The following is a 15,988-nucleotide window of genomic DNA, read 5'->3' as shown; positions in this document are numbered from 1 at the left end:
TACCTAATCTTGTCGCAGTGGTTACACTAATATAGTTAACAAAAATCTTCATCTTCAGAGGTTAGAGAACTTCTTGAACTCTTGTCACTAGGTAATTAAATTATTTCTTTTCTCACCACTTCTTATTCTTATCTTTTTTTAAAAATCTTTTTTTTTATCACCTCCAACCGCTTTCTCCCGAAGCTAATTAACAGGTAAATAATGATTCTTAAAGGAAAAAGTAGCAGTTCATTAGCATAGCAGTGGAATGAGTCAATTCTCTGCTCAAAGCAAATTGAATCATTCTCTTATTGCTGAATATAAAACATACGCCAAATTAATAATTTATTTTAATGATAGTGATTTAAGTTAACCAAATTAACCAACGCTAATAACAAAAGATACAATTTGCTTTTTCCCTGGATTATGCTTTTCCGACGGGCATTTTTCTGTTCATGGTAGATGCGGAGACAGCCCAGGAATACGTTGTACTGCACTTAGCTGCTTTTCCTAGGAAGGAGAACAAAATAGCGTTTATTGTGCATCACCCTCACTGGGAATATTAGCTGTAGAAGACTAAAGTTTGTGATTTAAGAAAACAGTCGGAGGAAGGGGAAATCGGGCTACTCTTTGCTGGTCACTAGTGTGTCACCTCCTTGCAATGAATCAGGAAATGTCACTGCATATTTTCCCCTCGGATCCCGACCTGGTGTCTAATGAGAGCCCCTGCCTACAGGGAACTGAGGGTCTGCCATGTGAGTTTAGCTCAGAGCCTGGGTCCCATGCAGCGTGTAGGCTCCTGCTGGAACCCCCACGGCCCGAACATCTTGACAGTGAGACTTCCTCTCCCGGGCATCTTGGAACTCCCAGAAGGTGCTGCTGGGAACCAGCTGGCTCTCCTCCCCGCATGCCCTGCAGCACGTTTCTGTCTCCCGCTGAAGGAGAGGCTGAGGGTTTTCTTGCTCCTTTTACTGACGCCGTTCTGATTTTCATAAGGACTACTGAGCCAGCTTCCCTGGTTTGTACAATTTACCATCACTCTCTGTAATGGAAGTGTAACAGTGTCGCGTTGCTTCTAGTCACTGGCAGAAATAATCAGAAATGGAGCTGAGGTCCGGAGATTCACACTGCTTCACGGGCTGTCTGAGGAACAGACAGAACAAGGGAGCCTCCTACCAGGCCGTCTGCTCGCTCCAGGTCTCCAGGGGTCCAGTTTGCTTCCTGTCCTCCACCAGGTGTGCCAGTGTCCCCTAGTTTCCAAAAACTATGACAGTGACCAAAGCCCCTTCGAGAAAAAGAATTTTACATTAGGTCAGCTTGAAAAGACGCGGTGCAATGAACGATGCAAAAACCCGTCTAGGTCGTGTTTCTGCACTTCGGGGTCAGGCGGTGGCCCCTGGGGCCTCTGCAGGCTCAGCGGGGCCCTGCCCACCTTTGCCCTTCTCCGGTAACTGGGCCACGGGGGGAATCAGCAGAGACCTAGTGCAGCTTAGGGGTCAAGTGACCTGGCACAGATTTCACAGTTTCCTTAAATGGGATTTTTTTAAAGCCTTTTTAAAAAACTCTTGACTGCATCGAAAGAAATCAAGAGGTTGTTATTGATCATGGTTCCAATATTGGAGAGCATCAGAAGTTGGTGCTTTACTCTTTACCCTGATGGAAAAAGAAGAGAGAAGCAAAATGGCTTGAATGTAGAAAGCAAACACAGCCCCCTCACGGCGGAATGAGGCCCAGGGAGGCAGAAGGCGGGCTGCAGAGCGGACCCTGTCTCAGAGAGCCGGCTGTCTCCTCCCCTCAGAGCCAGGGCCTGAATCCCCCTCTCTGCTGTTTACAGGGTCGAGTCAAATATATATTTTTAAAAATCCAAGTTCCTTAATTGATCACACCCCCAAAAAAATACTGACTTTTCCAAATCAAGTCAACACAACTGTAAAATCTAGAGATTGGTCCGAAGTAGCAGAATGCCTAGATCGCCCCTTCCTATTTTCAGAGCATTGGCTCATCCATTACAGCGGGAACCTTACGCCCGAGCCTTAGTCGCAGCACAGTCCCGTGACTGTAAGTCGCCCACCTTGTAACACAGTTGTCCTTAGGCAGAACTGCCAGGGGATCTGAGAAAGTACCGCCGCAGTTTAACAGAATTCCGGGGTGGCCCTTGCTCACTATTTTGTTTCCCCGGCTTAGATGCCGTGATGGTTCACATGATAACCCGCTGAGTACGAGCCTTTTCCTCATCTTTATTTCTGTGCGCTCGCACAGATACGGGACACGTGGACACCGAACGTCCTGAAAGGGCCGAGGGTTGTTACAATGGGATTTTAGCCGTAGCAGCCCTGGACATCCTGACCGACGCGCCTGCTGGCTCACGGGCCGGCTCTGCCTCTGCCGCTTCCTCAGGAGACGCTGCTCTCGGGCTCCTCCTCGCTCCGTTCTCCCCCTCTGCCTGCGCTGCCTGGCGCCTCCTCCCACCATTCCCCTGTGACCTCCCATGCCCTCCAAGCTGTTAAATTAATAGAGAACGTTCAAAGCCTCATCTTAACAGACCTCACTGTGAAAGTGGACAAGGCTGAACAGACCGCCCTTTGGGAAGTGCTGTCTTGTTTTCCCTCCCGCTCCCTCACTGCTTCCTCTCTTGACCTCCACCGTGGCCAGCACCTTCCGGTGTACCCCATGGTTCCTAAAACCGAGTTTCAGCCCAGAAAGTGCTCCTGAGATTCAGACTTCTGGAGCCAGTTGCCTGCTTCGTGTCCCGAGCTCCTCACCCTTTGTTCGACATTCCCTAAATGCCTCCTCTCCCCACCCCGTTACCCACCGTGGTGAAGCACGCCGCCGTCCTCTTAGCGACCCACGCCGGAAGTGTCGGATCAGTCCCCAGCACCGTCTTCCTTTCCGCCCACCCTCATCCCAGCAGCCCCAAGCCAGGTGTACCGCCTTCAGCTCTTCCTATTTTCTCTTCCTCTCCATTTCCACTACAATTTTATTATCTCTTCTGCGTTAGCACAGAAGCATCACCTCGGCTTCCCTGAATCCATCCCCCAGAAGTCTGTCTCTCATCTGACTATCTTTTAAACCACGACTTTGATCATAATCCCCTGTTCAAAATTCTTTGTCTCCCATTACTTTCAGGATGAAGTTCAACCTTCTTAAATAGGGAGGAAATCAGCAATTGAAGGTACAAACGTGCCAATGCAAAACAACTTCTTATTTGGAAAAAGATGTTTTGTGATATGGCTCTCATCTGCTACCCCTCGAACAACTCTCCCCAGCCCTGTCCTACCACAGTGCACATTACATGGGACTTTACCATTCTGCCTCCTCCACCTTGGAGCCCTTACCTCTTACATCCTCATTCACCCAGGTGACACCTTCCCAACCTTCCAGACACAGCTTGACTATTTTACCTCTTCTAGGAAACCTTCCTTCATGACCTTCTTTTCCTCACTCATCTTAATCTGTGTCATAATGGTTATTATAATGTATTCTCAACATTTATCTTTCTCCATTATACTACTGAGTTTTCTAGTGTTTGACGAAGAATGGAAACTCAGTGGATGTTTGAAGATTGGATGGATGGATGAATGAATAAATGAGTGAATATTAGGCCAAATAATAAAGAAAAGAATATCATATGAAAAGCGCTATACAATGTCTTGTGATATATAGTGTCAAACTTCCAGTTTTAGAGCTGATCTACTGTGTGCTTGAAAGAATCACTTAACCTTCCTAGACCTAAGTTCCTTACCTGTAAAGTAAGGAGGTTGTACTAATACACAATGAAAATCCACAGCTCTAATAGTCTACAATCTCCACGACTGTCATTTCCCAGAAAAATACGACTAGTCGTGAACTTTGCTGTAAATTACAGAGTCAGCGTGTGACCTCTATGCCTTCCTCGTGGACGTGCCCCATCTGGGCAGCCAGTGTACATAATGCACCCCTAAATCACAGAAGTTTGACTGTAAAAGTTTTTTCCAAGGAAGGAGGTTATATCCTAGTGCGAACACTTGAGTTTTCCATTCCTTCCGCTATGTTTTATTAAATATTCCTGTTATGGAAATACGTTTACTTTCAAGAGGGGTGCGTGACATTCGGTCTGTCAGGGAGCAGTGCCGCTCCTGCAGGAGGCGGTTGCGCGTGACATCGCAATGATGCGTTCCTAGCCCCAGCTCAACGTGCCTTGCCTGTTTCTCCAGATGGAAGTCCTTACACCTGGTGGGTTGGCAAAGCCAACGAGAAGCACTACTACTGGGGAGGCTCCGGGCCCGGGATCCAGAAATGCGCCTGTGGCATTGAACGCAACTGCACAGACCCCAAGTACTACTGCAACTGCGACGCGGACTACAAGCAGTGGTGAGTGCCCTTCGGCGTGCCCTTGGCGCAGACTAATCAGAGAGGATGTCTGAAACAGGCCGAAACAATAGGGTAATGGGTGAGGGAGGTTTGCAGCTAACCCGGTTGACAAATGTCAGGAGCGCTTCTGAATCACGTGAAAGCAGAACGAGCTCAGTGCTACAAGGGCGTGCGTTGAGAAACAGACCCATAATTCATGTGTTCGTATATTATTCAGAGAGGAAAATAATGAGCCACGTAGCAGACAGTGATTTGCATTATAAAATGTGCTTTGGACCGGCGGAGGGGGTGGCCGAGGGCGGGAGTCCATGTGCCACGTGTGAGGGCGGCTGCAGCGAACAGTCTCACGGTGAGTGCCTCTCCTGCAGGGCTCCTCTGAGTAGCTGGACAGGAAAGAAAAGGGGAGGGGGAGGAAAAATGGTTCCTCCTCCTGTCTTCAGCAGCAGCCCTAAGGCCTCCTTTCCTTTCATGCCTGGAGCCATTTATAACTGTGATACAAATCAGCTCCAGAAAGAGCTATTTTGGGTTTCTTTCATCTCCCCACTGGCTTTTGTCCTGCTTCACAGTGAAGGGCTAGGTCTGAGTCAGTGATAGATAAAGATAGAATCAGCCTTCATTCCGTGTGAAGAGAGAGGCCCAGAAGTTCAGGTGGAAGGGTGCAGGCAGAAGCGAGGATCTCCCTAGGAGCACACGCAGCCTCAGAACCGTGGAGACGCCCTGCTCGCTTCCCGCCTCCGGAGAGCAGCAGAGAGCAGAGCCCGGCCCTTCCTCAGGCGGCTCGCGGCAGCTCGCTGCGATAGCCCGCTTCACACTGTAGGAGGAGGCCAGTCACAAGACGAGCTGATCCAACTAGCTAACTGAAACAGACTCTTTCCTTCTTTCTTTCTTTTTTAAGTTATGCATGTCATTTGTAATGAACCTCATACAAGGGGGCCTCATTCTCTTATGTGAAGCACTCCAATGTACGATCTTATTGCTGTTTGGCTTTGAACAATGGCAAAGAAGAAAAGCCCTGCCCTGTGTCAGCGCTAATCTTTATTAATGCTCACAATTCTGTACTGTTTATATATATATATATATTTGTACTATTTTAAGGTGTACAGTTCAATGGTTACACATTTATATAATTTACAGGGTCTTTCCCCCGATCACTCTAGCACCCACCGGCATTACCCATAGCAATGACGATATTATTGACTATATCTCCTGTGCTATGACTGTTAGTTTTGTAACTCCCCGTTATTTTGTAACTACTAATTTGTGCTTTTTAATCATGTCATCTTTTGCACCAACACCCCCAATTCCCTCCCATCCGGCAATCAGCAGTTTGTTCTCTGTACCCGTGAGTCTGTTTTCATTTTGTTTATTTTGTTCCTTAGATTCCACATACAAGTGAAATCATAAGGTATTCATCCTTCTCTGTCTGACTTATGTCACACAGCATAATATCCTCTAAGTCCATTCATGTCGTCGCGTGGTAAGGTTTCATTTTTTTAAGTGGCTAAGTAGTATTCCGTTGTATATATGCACCATAACTTCTTTATCTAATTGTCTATTGATGAGCATTTAGGTTGCTTCCATATCTTAGCCATTGTAAATAGTGCTGCAGTAAACATAGAGGTGCATAAATCTTTACGAATTAGTATTTTGGTGTTCTTTGGATCAACATCTAGAAATGCAATTGCTAGGTCAAAAGGTAGTTCTATTTTTAATGTTTGCTAGGACCCTCCAAACTGTTTTTTGCAGTGGCTATATCCATTTGCAGTCCCACGGATAGTACGTGAGTGTTCTCTTTTCTCCACTCCTTACCAACATTTGTTGTTTTTTGGTTTGTTAACGATGGCCATTCTGACAGGTGTGCGATGATATCTCATTGCGGTTTTAATTTGCATTTCACTGATGATAGTGACCTTGAGCATCTTTTCATATGTCTACTAGCTATTTGTATGTCCTTTTTGAAGAAATACCTACTCAGGTCTTCTGCCCATTTTTAATTGGATTGTTTTGGGGGGTTTTTTTGTTGTTGTTGTTTTTGTTGTCATTATTGAGTTATATGAGTTCTTTATAAATTTTGGATATTAACCCCTTATCAAATGTATCAGAGCAAATATCTTCTCCCATTCAGTAGATCGTCTTTTCATTTCGTCAGTAGTTTTCTTTGCTGTGCAAAAACTTTTTGACTTTGATATAGTCCCATGAGTTGATCTTTTCTTTTGTTTCACTTGCCTGTGAGGAGATAAATCAAGAAAAAAATTACTAAGAGCAGTGTGAGAGAGTTTACTGCCTGTGTTTTTCCCTGGGAGTTTTATGGTTTTGTTAAGTCTTCAACTCATTTTGATTTTATTCTTTTATATAGTGTAAGAAGGTAGTCCAGTTTCATTTTTTTTTTTGCATATATCTGTCCAGCTTAGTTTTCCCATTTATTAAAGAGACTATCTTTATCCCCATTGTATATTCTTGCCTCCTTTGTCATATATTATTCTCTTCTGTTCCATTGATCTGTGTGTCTTTATGACAATACCATTGCTGTTTTGATTATTGGTAGCCTCATAGTATGGTTTGATATCAGATAGTGTGATACCTCCAACTTTGTTCTTTCTCAAGATTGCCATGGCTGTTCAGGATCTTTTATGGTTCCATATAAATTTTTAGATGATTTGTTCTAGTTCCCTGAAAAAGGCCATTAGTATTTTGATAGGGATTGCATTGAATCTACAGATTTCTTTGTCCAGATGGATGTTTTAACAATATTGATTCTTCCTACCCATGAGCATGGTGTATGCTTCCATTTATTTGTATCTTCTTCAATATTTTTTCAATGATTTATAATTTTTTGAGTACAGGTCTTTTACCTCCTTGATTAAATTGATTTATAGGTATTCTATTATTTTTAATGCAATTTTAAATGGTATTGTTTTCTTAATTTCTCTTTCTGATAGTTCATCTTTGGTATATAAAAATGTATGCATCTTCTGAATATTAATTTTGTATCCTGTTACTTTACTGAATTTATTTATCAGTTCCAACAGCTTTTTGGTGGAATCTTTAGGGTTCTCTATATAATGTATCATGCCATCTACAAATAATGACAATTTTGCTTCCTTTCCAATCTGGGTTCCTTTTATTTCTCTTTTTTGTCTGATTTCTGTAGCTAGGGCTTCCAATACTATGTTGAATACAAGTGGTGAATGTAGACATCCTTGTCTTGTTCCTGATCTTAAGAAAAATGCTTTTAACTTATCTCCATTGAATGTGATGTTAGCTGTAGATTTGTCATATATGGCCTTTGTCATGTTGAGATATGTTCCCTTTATTCCCAATTTGCTGAGAGTTTTTATCACAAACGGATGCTGGATTTTGCTTTTTCTGCATCTATTGATATGGTTAAATGATTTTTATCTTTCAATTTGTTAAGGTGATGTATCACAGTAATTGATTTGTGGATATAGAAGCAACCTTGCTTCCGAGGAATAAATCCAGTTTGATTATGATGTATGATATTTTTAATGTATTGCTGAATTTATTTTGATAGTATATTGTTCATCAAGGATATCAGCCTATAATTCTCTTTTTTTGTATTGTCTTTGTCTGGTTTTGGAATCAGGGTAATGGTGACCTCATAAAATGAATTTGAGAAACTTCCTTCCTTTTGAATTTTTTGGAAAATTTTGAGAAGAATAGGTGTTAATTTTTCTTTTAATGTTTGGTAAAATTCACCTATGAAGACTTCCAGTCCATGACTTTTGTTTTTTGAGAGTTTTTTGATTACTGTTTTCATTGGTGGTGATAGGCCACTTTAGACTTTTTGTTTCTTGACTCATTCTTGGGAGATTGCATGTTTCTAGGAATGTATCCATTTCTTCCAGACTGTCCATTTTGTTGGCATAATTGCTCATAGTATTTGTATTTCTGTGTAGTCCTTTGTCACTTCTCTTTCATTTCTGATTTTCTTTATTTGGGTCCTCTCTTTTTTTATTGACAAGTCTGGTTAAAGATTTATCAATTTTGTTTATCCTTTCAAAGAACCAGCTCTTGGTTTCAGTGATCTTTTGTGTTATTTTTCTAGACTCTATTTCATTTATTTCTGCTCTGATCTTTATTATTTTCTTTCTTCTACTTAAATTTTAATTTTGTTTCCTGTCCTTTTCCTAGCTATTTTAAGTGCAAGATTAGATTGGTTATTTCAGATTCTTCTTGTTTCTTGAGATTAGACCTGTATTGCTATGAATTTCCCTGTTAAGACTTCTTTTGCTGTGTTCCTTAGATTTTTATGTTGTGTTTTTATTTTCATTTGTCTCTAGGTAGCTTTTGATTTCTTCTTTGATCTCTTTGTTAACCCACTCATTGTTTAGTAGTATGTTTGGCCTCCATGTGTTTATGTATTTTTAAGGTTTTTTTTTCCTCGTAGTTCATTTCTAGTTTCATACCATTGTAGTCAGAGAAGATGCCTGATATGATTTCAGTCTTCTTAAATTTTTTGAAACTCGTTTTGCGGCCTCACATGTGGTCTGTCCTGTAAAGTGTTCTGTGTCACTTGAGAAGAATAAATATTCTGCTGCTTTGGAATGAAATGCTCAAAAAATATTAATATAATGTATCTGGTCTAGTGTGTCATTTAAGGCTGCTGTTTCCTTGTTGATTTTTTGTCTGGAATATCTGTCCATGATTGTCAATGGGTGTTAAAGTCTCTTACTATGAGTGTATTACCCTCAATCTCTCCCTTTACATCAGTATTTGTTTTATACATGTAGGTGCTCCTATGTTCGGTGCATGTATGTTTAGTAGGGTTATGTCTTCTTGTTGTATTGATCACTTTATCATTACTAAATGCCTTTTTTTTGTCTCTTATGGTAGCCTTTGTTTTAAAGTCTGTATTGTCTGAAAGGTATTGCTACCCCAGCTTTTTTCATTTCCATTTGCATGAAATATCTTTTCTCATCATTTTATTTTTAATTCGTGTGTGTGTCTATTGATCTTAAGTGTGTCTTTTGTAGGCAGCATATGTATGAGTCTTGTTTCCTTATCCACTCAACTACCTTATGTCTTTTGATTAGAGCATGTAATCCATTTACACTAAAAGTAATTGTTGATAGATTTGTAGTTATTGTCATTTTATTATCCATATTTGTAATTTTTTTTTCTTCTTACTCTCCTCTTCCTTTTCTGCCTCCTTCTCCTTCTCTTCTTCCTTCTTCATTCTTCTACATTTCTTGTAATACCAGTTAGGTGTTGATGAACTACTTTAGTTTTTCTTTTTTGTCTGGAAAGCTATCTGTCTTCTGAATTATAGCTTTGCTTGGTAGAATAATCTTGATTGTAGATCCTTGTTTTTCATCACTTCGAATATTTTGTGCCAATCCCTTCTGACTTGCAGAGTTTCTGTTGAGAAATCAGTTGACAGTCTTATGGGCATACCTTTGTAAATAACTAACTGCCTTTCTCTTGCTGCTTTTAGGAGTCTCTCTTTGTCTTTAATCTTTGGCATTTTAACTATGTTTCTTGCTGTGGATGGGCCTGTTTGGGTTCCTCTTCCTTGAGACTCTTTGTGCTTCCCAGACTTACTTGTATGTCTATTTTGTTTATTTATTTATTTTTGCCAGGTTAGGGAAGTTTTCTCTCATTATTTCTTCAAATAGATTCTCAATTCCTTTGGTCTCTCTTCTCTTTCTGGTACCCCTATGATGCAGGTATTGCTATGCTTGATGTTGTCCCAGAGGTTTCTTAAACTTTCCTCATTTTTTTAATTCTTTTTTCTTCTGCTGTTCCAATTAGGTGTTTTCTGCTCCCTTGTCTGCCAAATCACTGATTTGCTCCTCTGTGCTTCATCCAATCTACTGTTGATTCCTTCTAGTGTATTTTTCATTTTCATTATTGTATTCTTCATTTCCGACTGGTTCTATGTTATGGTTTCTGTGTCCTCGTTTCTGCTTACTATCTCTCTGTTGAAGTTCTCACTGAGATCATCTACTCTCTCCTAAGTTCATTCAGCATCCTCATAACCAGTGTTTGAACTCGGTCTCTGGTAGGTTGCTTGCCACCAGTTCTTTTTCTAGAGGTTTCTCCTGTTGTTTCATTTGCAGCATGTTTCTTTGTTTTCTCATTTGTTGCCTTTCTGTGTTCATTTCTATGTATTTGGTAAATTTGTTACATACCCTAGTCTTGGCCACATGGCCTTATGCAGTAGGCATCCTGTGTGGCCCAGTGGCACAGTCCCCGATCACCTGTGCCGGGAGCTCTGGGAGTGTTCCTTGTGTGAGTTGTGTGTTCTCCTGTTGTGAAGCTTTGATTGCTTTTAGTATGTCAGTGGATGAGATGACTCTGGAGTTGACTGGCTGTGGGGGTTGGCCACGCCCACGGGGTATGAGCTGCTATGCAGGGGCCGACCCTATGGAATGGGACTTGGCCCAGCAGGCTCTTGTACCTGTTGATATCACCCTTTGTGTATGCCACTTGTGGAGCTAGTCAGGTGATGCTCAACTGTGGTCTGACGCTAGCCTCCAGGTGTGTTGGTTCTGGGTCTCCTTGAGAGAGGCTCCCAGGCCGGCCAAGGTCAGCTGCTGCCCTTGACTGCTAGCGGCTACCTGGTAGGAGGTACAAAGTGATCGCAGGTGGTCTCTGCCTCTGCTGGACCTGGAGGCAAGTGGGAGAGACCATTCTGTAACCGAGTCCGATTGTCACCAGTACCGGGCTAGGGGCAGCTTAGCAAAAGTTCTAGGGATCCCCAAAGCCCAAAGCTGCCTGCTGGTTGCCTGTGAGGCTCAGCAGCTGAAAGTGCCTTTGGGTAGTACACAAGTTGGGTGGGGTGGGGACCTAGGGAGTCACCGGGGTAAAGCAAGCAGATTTCACCTGATCCATGCAGGTTCAGGTTGGTGCCAGGGCTAAACCCATGGCCTTCTGCAAAGGTCTCAGACTGCAGCAAGGCCAGCCACTGCCCTCTCTGGGCCCACAGACATCCAAGATTTGTTCAAGAAATACTACAGTTGGGCTGGGGCTGTTTGCCCATCACTGGGATTGTCTCCAGAGGTGCATGGGCAGAGGCCTGTTGGTTGTTGCTAGAAGAGCCTCCTGCCGAGATGGCTCAGTGGGACTGGTTACCCAGTCACAAATATGCCTGCAGTAATTAGTGAGTAGGTGGGGCAGGGTCTCAAGGAGTCACCAAGTAGAGAGAGGGGCAGGAGCCGAAGGTGGATTGCTGTGGAATGCGCCACCTGTGTGGAATGCTAGGTGGAACTGGTTGCCAGACAACCAGTTCACTCCAGGCAGTGCGCCCGTGGGCAGGGCGGGGTCTCAGAGACTCACGAGGTGGAGCCAGCCAATCGCGCTGGGCCAGAGCCACTTCAGAGCTGGCTGTGTGGAGGGAGAGTTCAATAGACAAGATAGCGCTTGTCTGGAGACGGCCAGGGAGCTATGGCGCTGGCCCTCCAGCCCTCACCCCGGCGCTACACAGCTCAGTCTTTCTCGTGTGTCTCTTGAGCCTCCCGAGCTACTGACCCTCTGACCCTCTGCGGGAGCCCAGGGTGACTGTCTGCCAGCAGGTGAGTCCATGTGGGCCCTTTGAGGGGACGTCTGGATTTTCAGGTTCCTTCTCACCTGGACGGTCAGTATTTTTGCTGATTTACAGTCAGATTCTGTGGGAACGCCTCTTCCCAGCGCTGGAACCTTGGGCTGGTGAGCCCCTGTGTGGGGCCCGGGCCGCTTGCTCCTTCTGGGGGTCCTCTGCAGCCACTACCCCTCCCGGTGCTCAGACGCCATGCAGTCTCGATGTGGCCTTTTCTTTGTATCTTTATTTGTATGTGACATGTTCAGCTAGACTTTAGGTGGTTCTCCAAGTTAACTGTTTTATAACGGGTAATTTTAATGCAGTAACGGGAGGAAGCGAACCCTGCCTACATTTACCTAGTCCACCATCTTCACCTGCCTCTTAAAAACTAATTCTTAATGGACAATTATATAATTTTTAGGTAGGATACCTACCTACATTGCAAAAGCCATTTAAAAAAAAATGAAATGAATTACCAAGGATATATATTTCAGTGGCTTCGATTTCCTCTCTTGCGGGGTGTGTGTGTGTGTGTATGTGTGTGTGTGTGTGTGTGTGTGTAAGTGTGTGTAAATATCATTATTCTTTAATTGTGGTTTATCGTGAAGGGAAAAATTATGACACCTAGTTTTTCAATTTGTTTGAAAGATGTACCTATATGCACACACACATTCACACGCGATACAAAGACCAGAAGTCAAGAGAATGGAATCAAAAGGACACAGGCTTTGAAGTTAATGTTTCATTCATTCAATTAGTCATTCAGTCATTCATTCTGTCAGTCATTTACTCAACAAATATTGAATGAAGTCTTATGTGCCAGGGACTCTTCCAGGAATAGGATAAAACGGTGATGACAATAATGAGACCCTCTGCCCTGGCTTATGTTTCTGTTGACACTTTTTACTCGTTGTGTGTCCTTAAGCAAGTTCCACGACACTCTCAGATCCATTTGTCTGCTCAGCATTGACTCAGGGCCCCATCGGGTTTCCCAACCCCATCAACCCGCAGGGAGAGGTGCTAGGGCCAGGCTCTTGTGTGCGGACTACATCAAGGATGTGTGTTCCAAGGAACCCCTTGCTTTTCTCACTTCCCATAGGGCAAGAAGGAGAGCAGCTCTGTCAGTGGGGGGAAAGATCAGACTCTCAGGGCACCGGGCATAGGGGCCGGCTGTTTACAAGCATTGTCTGGGAGTCCTCACACAGGGAGGAATCCAGGGCCCCTTTAGGAAGAAGACTTTGAGCACAGCCACCCTGACACAAGTGGGGAGCACTTCCATCTGGTTTACTGTCCCCGCAGCCTGGAGCGTGTGCTCGCGTGGTTACTGGGATTCAGTTGTTTTTGCTCTGCCACAGAGAAGAGCTGAGAGATGCAGGAATAGGAAAATCTGGTGCAGACATCCAAGTGAAATCCACACATGTGAAGCCACATTTGTTGTGATGTAAGTGTAAAAATAAAGATTCTGTGGAATCTCATGCTTTTAGACTCTGTCCAGCTAAGAAAGTAATTTTTTCCAATAATCTTACCTTAATCACAGCAAATCACTTGAACAAAACGGGCTGAGACCTAAATGGATACAAAGTTCTCCTACGCCATTTCCTCTGCCTGTGACCTCAGTCAGGGCATTGGACTCCTCTAAGTTTTCATGTCAGCAAATACAGAAGATGGCACTTCTCGATTCATGTAAAGATTTGGCAGACTGCTGTTGTAAATGAATGTTTAAAATTACAGTAGGGTATATTTTTATTATTTAATTCTAAGTGGAACTCTAGCTAAAATCATTAAAAATTTCTTAAATTACAGATATGTAAATTGGGACCCAGGAAAATTTAAACTAATTTTCAAAAATTAAATAACCAAAAAATGAGAAGCAAAGAGAAGACTAAGATCCAGGTTTCCAAACTTCCAGTCCAGTGTTTTCCTATAATTATCAAGGAAGATTACTCATGTTGTTTTATCTTTTTAATGATTCATGAATTTAATATTTTAAGTACTATCTATAGGTTTTAAATTTAAAGCTTAAACAATAGACCATATGTTATATGTTCCTTCTTAAAGAATTCTAAGCATCTGTTCGTATTTGCTAGAGTAAAAATACACAGAAATGAAGCAGAGATTAATGAGATTGTAGCTTAGAGCGTGGCTAGGTCTCACGGCAAAGCAGCAATGGCCTGCGAGAACTATAACCATCTCAATAATTGCCTGATTATCTATGCTATGAGAAGTTTTTCACAGTTATTTCTGAGATTGAATGTAATTTAACATTTATGGTTTACTATTCACAGAACTAGTAAATATTCCCACCTACAGTGCCAGAATCCCAAGTAAGCGAGCCTTGGTCTCAACTAAGTGTCCACCACTGGGTAATTCCTGGTCTCTTGTCACCCAGTCAGTGAGCTATATCATCACATCTGAAATGAGCAGTTCCAAAATGGAGTTACTAGTGAAGGCATGCCCGTTCGCTGCTTGAGCGCCCTTCTCTCCTTGGAGAGTTGTGTCCTGGCCAAGAAGAGCACTTTCGTGAGGGAGAGTCAGTGAGGCGAGAGCCCGTCAGCACAGTCTCCGTGTCACCGTTAGGGGGCAGCTCCACCTCACCGTTAGGCTAGCCAGACGCTCTCCCGTTGCGCCCCATTCCGCTGACCCCACATGGAATTCGCCGTCTACAGGGCTTTTCTTCCTGGGCCAGAAATAATCCAAGACCAAAGTTTACAGGCTGTAGAACCTCTGCAGTGTTTGTGAGCCAGAAACTTATGTTCGATTGGGTCAGCCTTCTATCCCTCAACTGCCTGCTAGATATTTTTGAAAATTTTGAAAAATGATCATTATATATTTTCCAATTGTTTATGGAGAGTTTCATCTAATCCTAATGTTTTCCCATGAAAAGTGTTCACTTTTGCTCAAAATGAAATGCTCACATGTGCATTCTCATTCGTCATGTTGTTTAAGTAAAAATAGTGAACATGTAATTATTACCTGCCAGACATTGCTCCAGGTGCTTAAATGTAGCATGCCATTTGAACATCACATTGACCCTTTGTTGAAGGGTACTGTTTTGTCTTCATTTTACACATGAAGAAATTTAGCCCCAGAGAGGTCGTTACTTCCCCCAGGTCACAAAGTAGAAGAGCCGGGATTCAGACCCAAGGCGGCAAACTCCAGATTCATGCTTAGATGCTACACAGCAAGACATACACTCTGTAAAATTTTTAATATTTACACTATATACAGTACAATTGCATTTTTCCAGTTTTTTATTGTGATAAAATACATGTAACAAAAGATTCACTATCTTGCCATTTTTAAATGCGCAGTTCAGGGGCAGGAAGCACGTGTGTTTTGTTGTGCGGCTCTCCCTCCCTCGTCTTCAGAAGCTTTCAGTCTTGCAGCACAAACACCACTAACCACCAGCTCCCCATTCCCCCCCACCCTCCCCTCGCAGCCCCTGGACACCCCCGTTCTATCTGTCACTCTTGAGACCACTCTGGGGAGAACTCTGATCCCCAAGTCCCTGTCTCGCTCCCAGCAACCCTTCCCCTGGACGCTAGCTCTGCTCTCACTAGTGATGTCCCTCAGGCATCCCTGAGCATTCGAATCTAAGCCGAAAACTCCTCCAGAGTCCAGAGGAACAGGAAGTTCCTCCTCCCGGTCCAAAGCCCTACCTCAGTTCCCTCAGGAGGGTTGCTTATTTCTCAGGCTTATTGATAGCATATATATTAATTTCTTTTCAAGAGAAAATTTACATTTAAGATGGCTTAAGACAGAGGAAAGAGCTATGTCGATCACCATTGGCCTAAAACAGACCATCACAGTAGTCCATTCTGGGCACTTGGGTTTGATGGGTATGTTTTCCCAAGTCCAGGTTCAGTCTCTGTGCCAGCAGTCTGACCTAATGGACCTAATGTGTGCAGTGACACATCAGCCCAGATTTATTTCACAATGTCTCCTCATGAGGGAAGGAGAAGCCAAGGATGCTTTTTTAAGGCATTTTTGAAATATGCCTTAATAAACGCTTTGCCATGTATTTTTTGCCTGAACCCTTCGCTATATGGCATTTACTCTCTTGAATGATACAAACAAATGTAAGTACTAGGAGTTTATTTTTCGGTTTTCGAAGCAGCC

General features: G+C 43.1%; 1 protein-coding gene across 4 annotated transcripts in view; it reads left to right on the top strand.

Moving 5' to 3' along the window:
• Nucleotides 1-15,988, top strand: part of CNTNAP2 (contactin associated protein 2) — a 1,484,598-nt gene that overhangs the window by 1,199,129 nt on the left and 269,481 nt on the right. For all 4 annotated transcript variants that reach the window (XM_036231126.1, XM_036231127.1, XM_036231129.1 and 1 more), the window contains one exon: nt 4,173-4,329. In XM_036231126.1, coding sequence (XP_036087019.1) covers nt 4,173-4,329 — 157 coding nt within the window. The remainder of the gene's footprint in view (nt 1-4,172; nt 4,330-15,988) is intronic.

Source organism: Rousettus aegyptiacus, unplaced genomic scaffold (genome assembly GCF_014176215.1).
Source record: "Rousettus aegyptiacus isolate mRouAeg1 unplaced genomic scaffold, mRouAeg1.p scaffold_m13_p_13, whole genome shotgun sequence".
Classification (NCBI taxonomy): Eukaryota; Metazoa; Chordata; class Mammalia; order Chiroptera; family Pteropodidae; genus Rousettus; species Rousettus aegyptiacus.
Note: the sequence above shows the minus strand (reverse complement) of the source record. Positions and strands in the feature narration are given on the sequence as shown.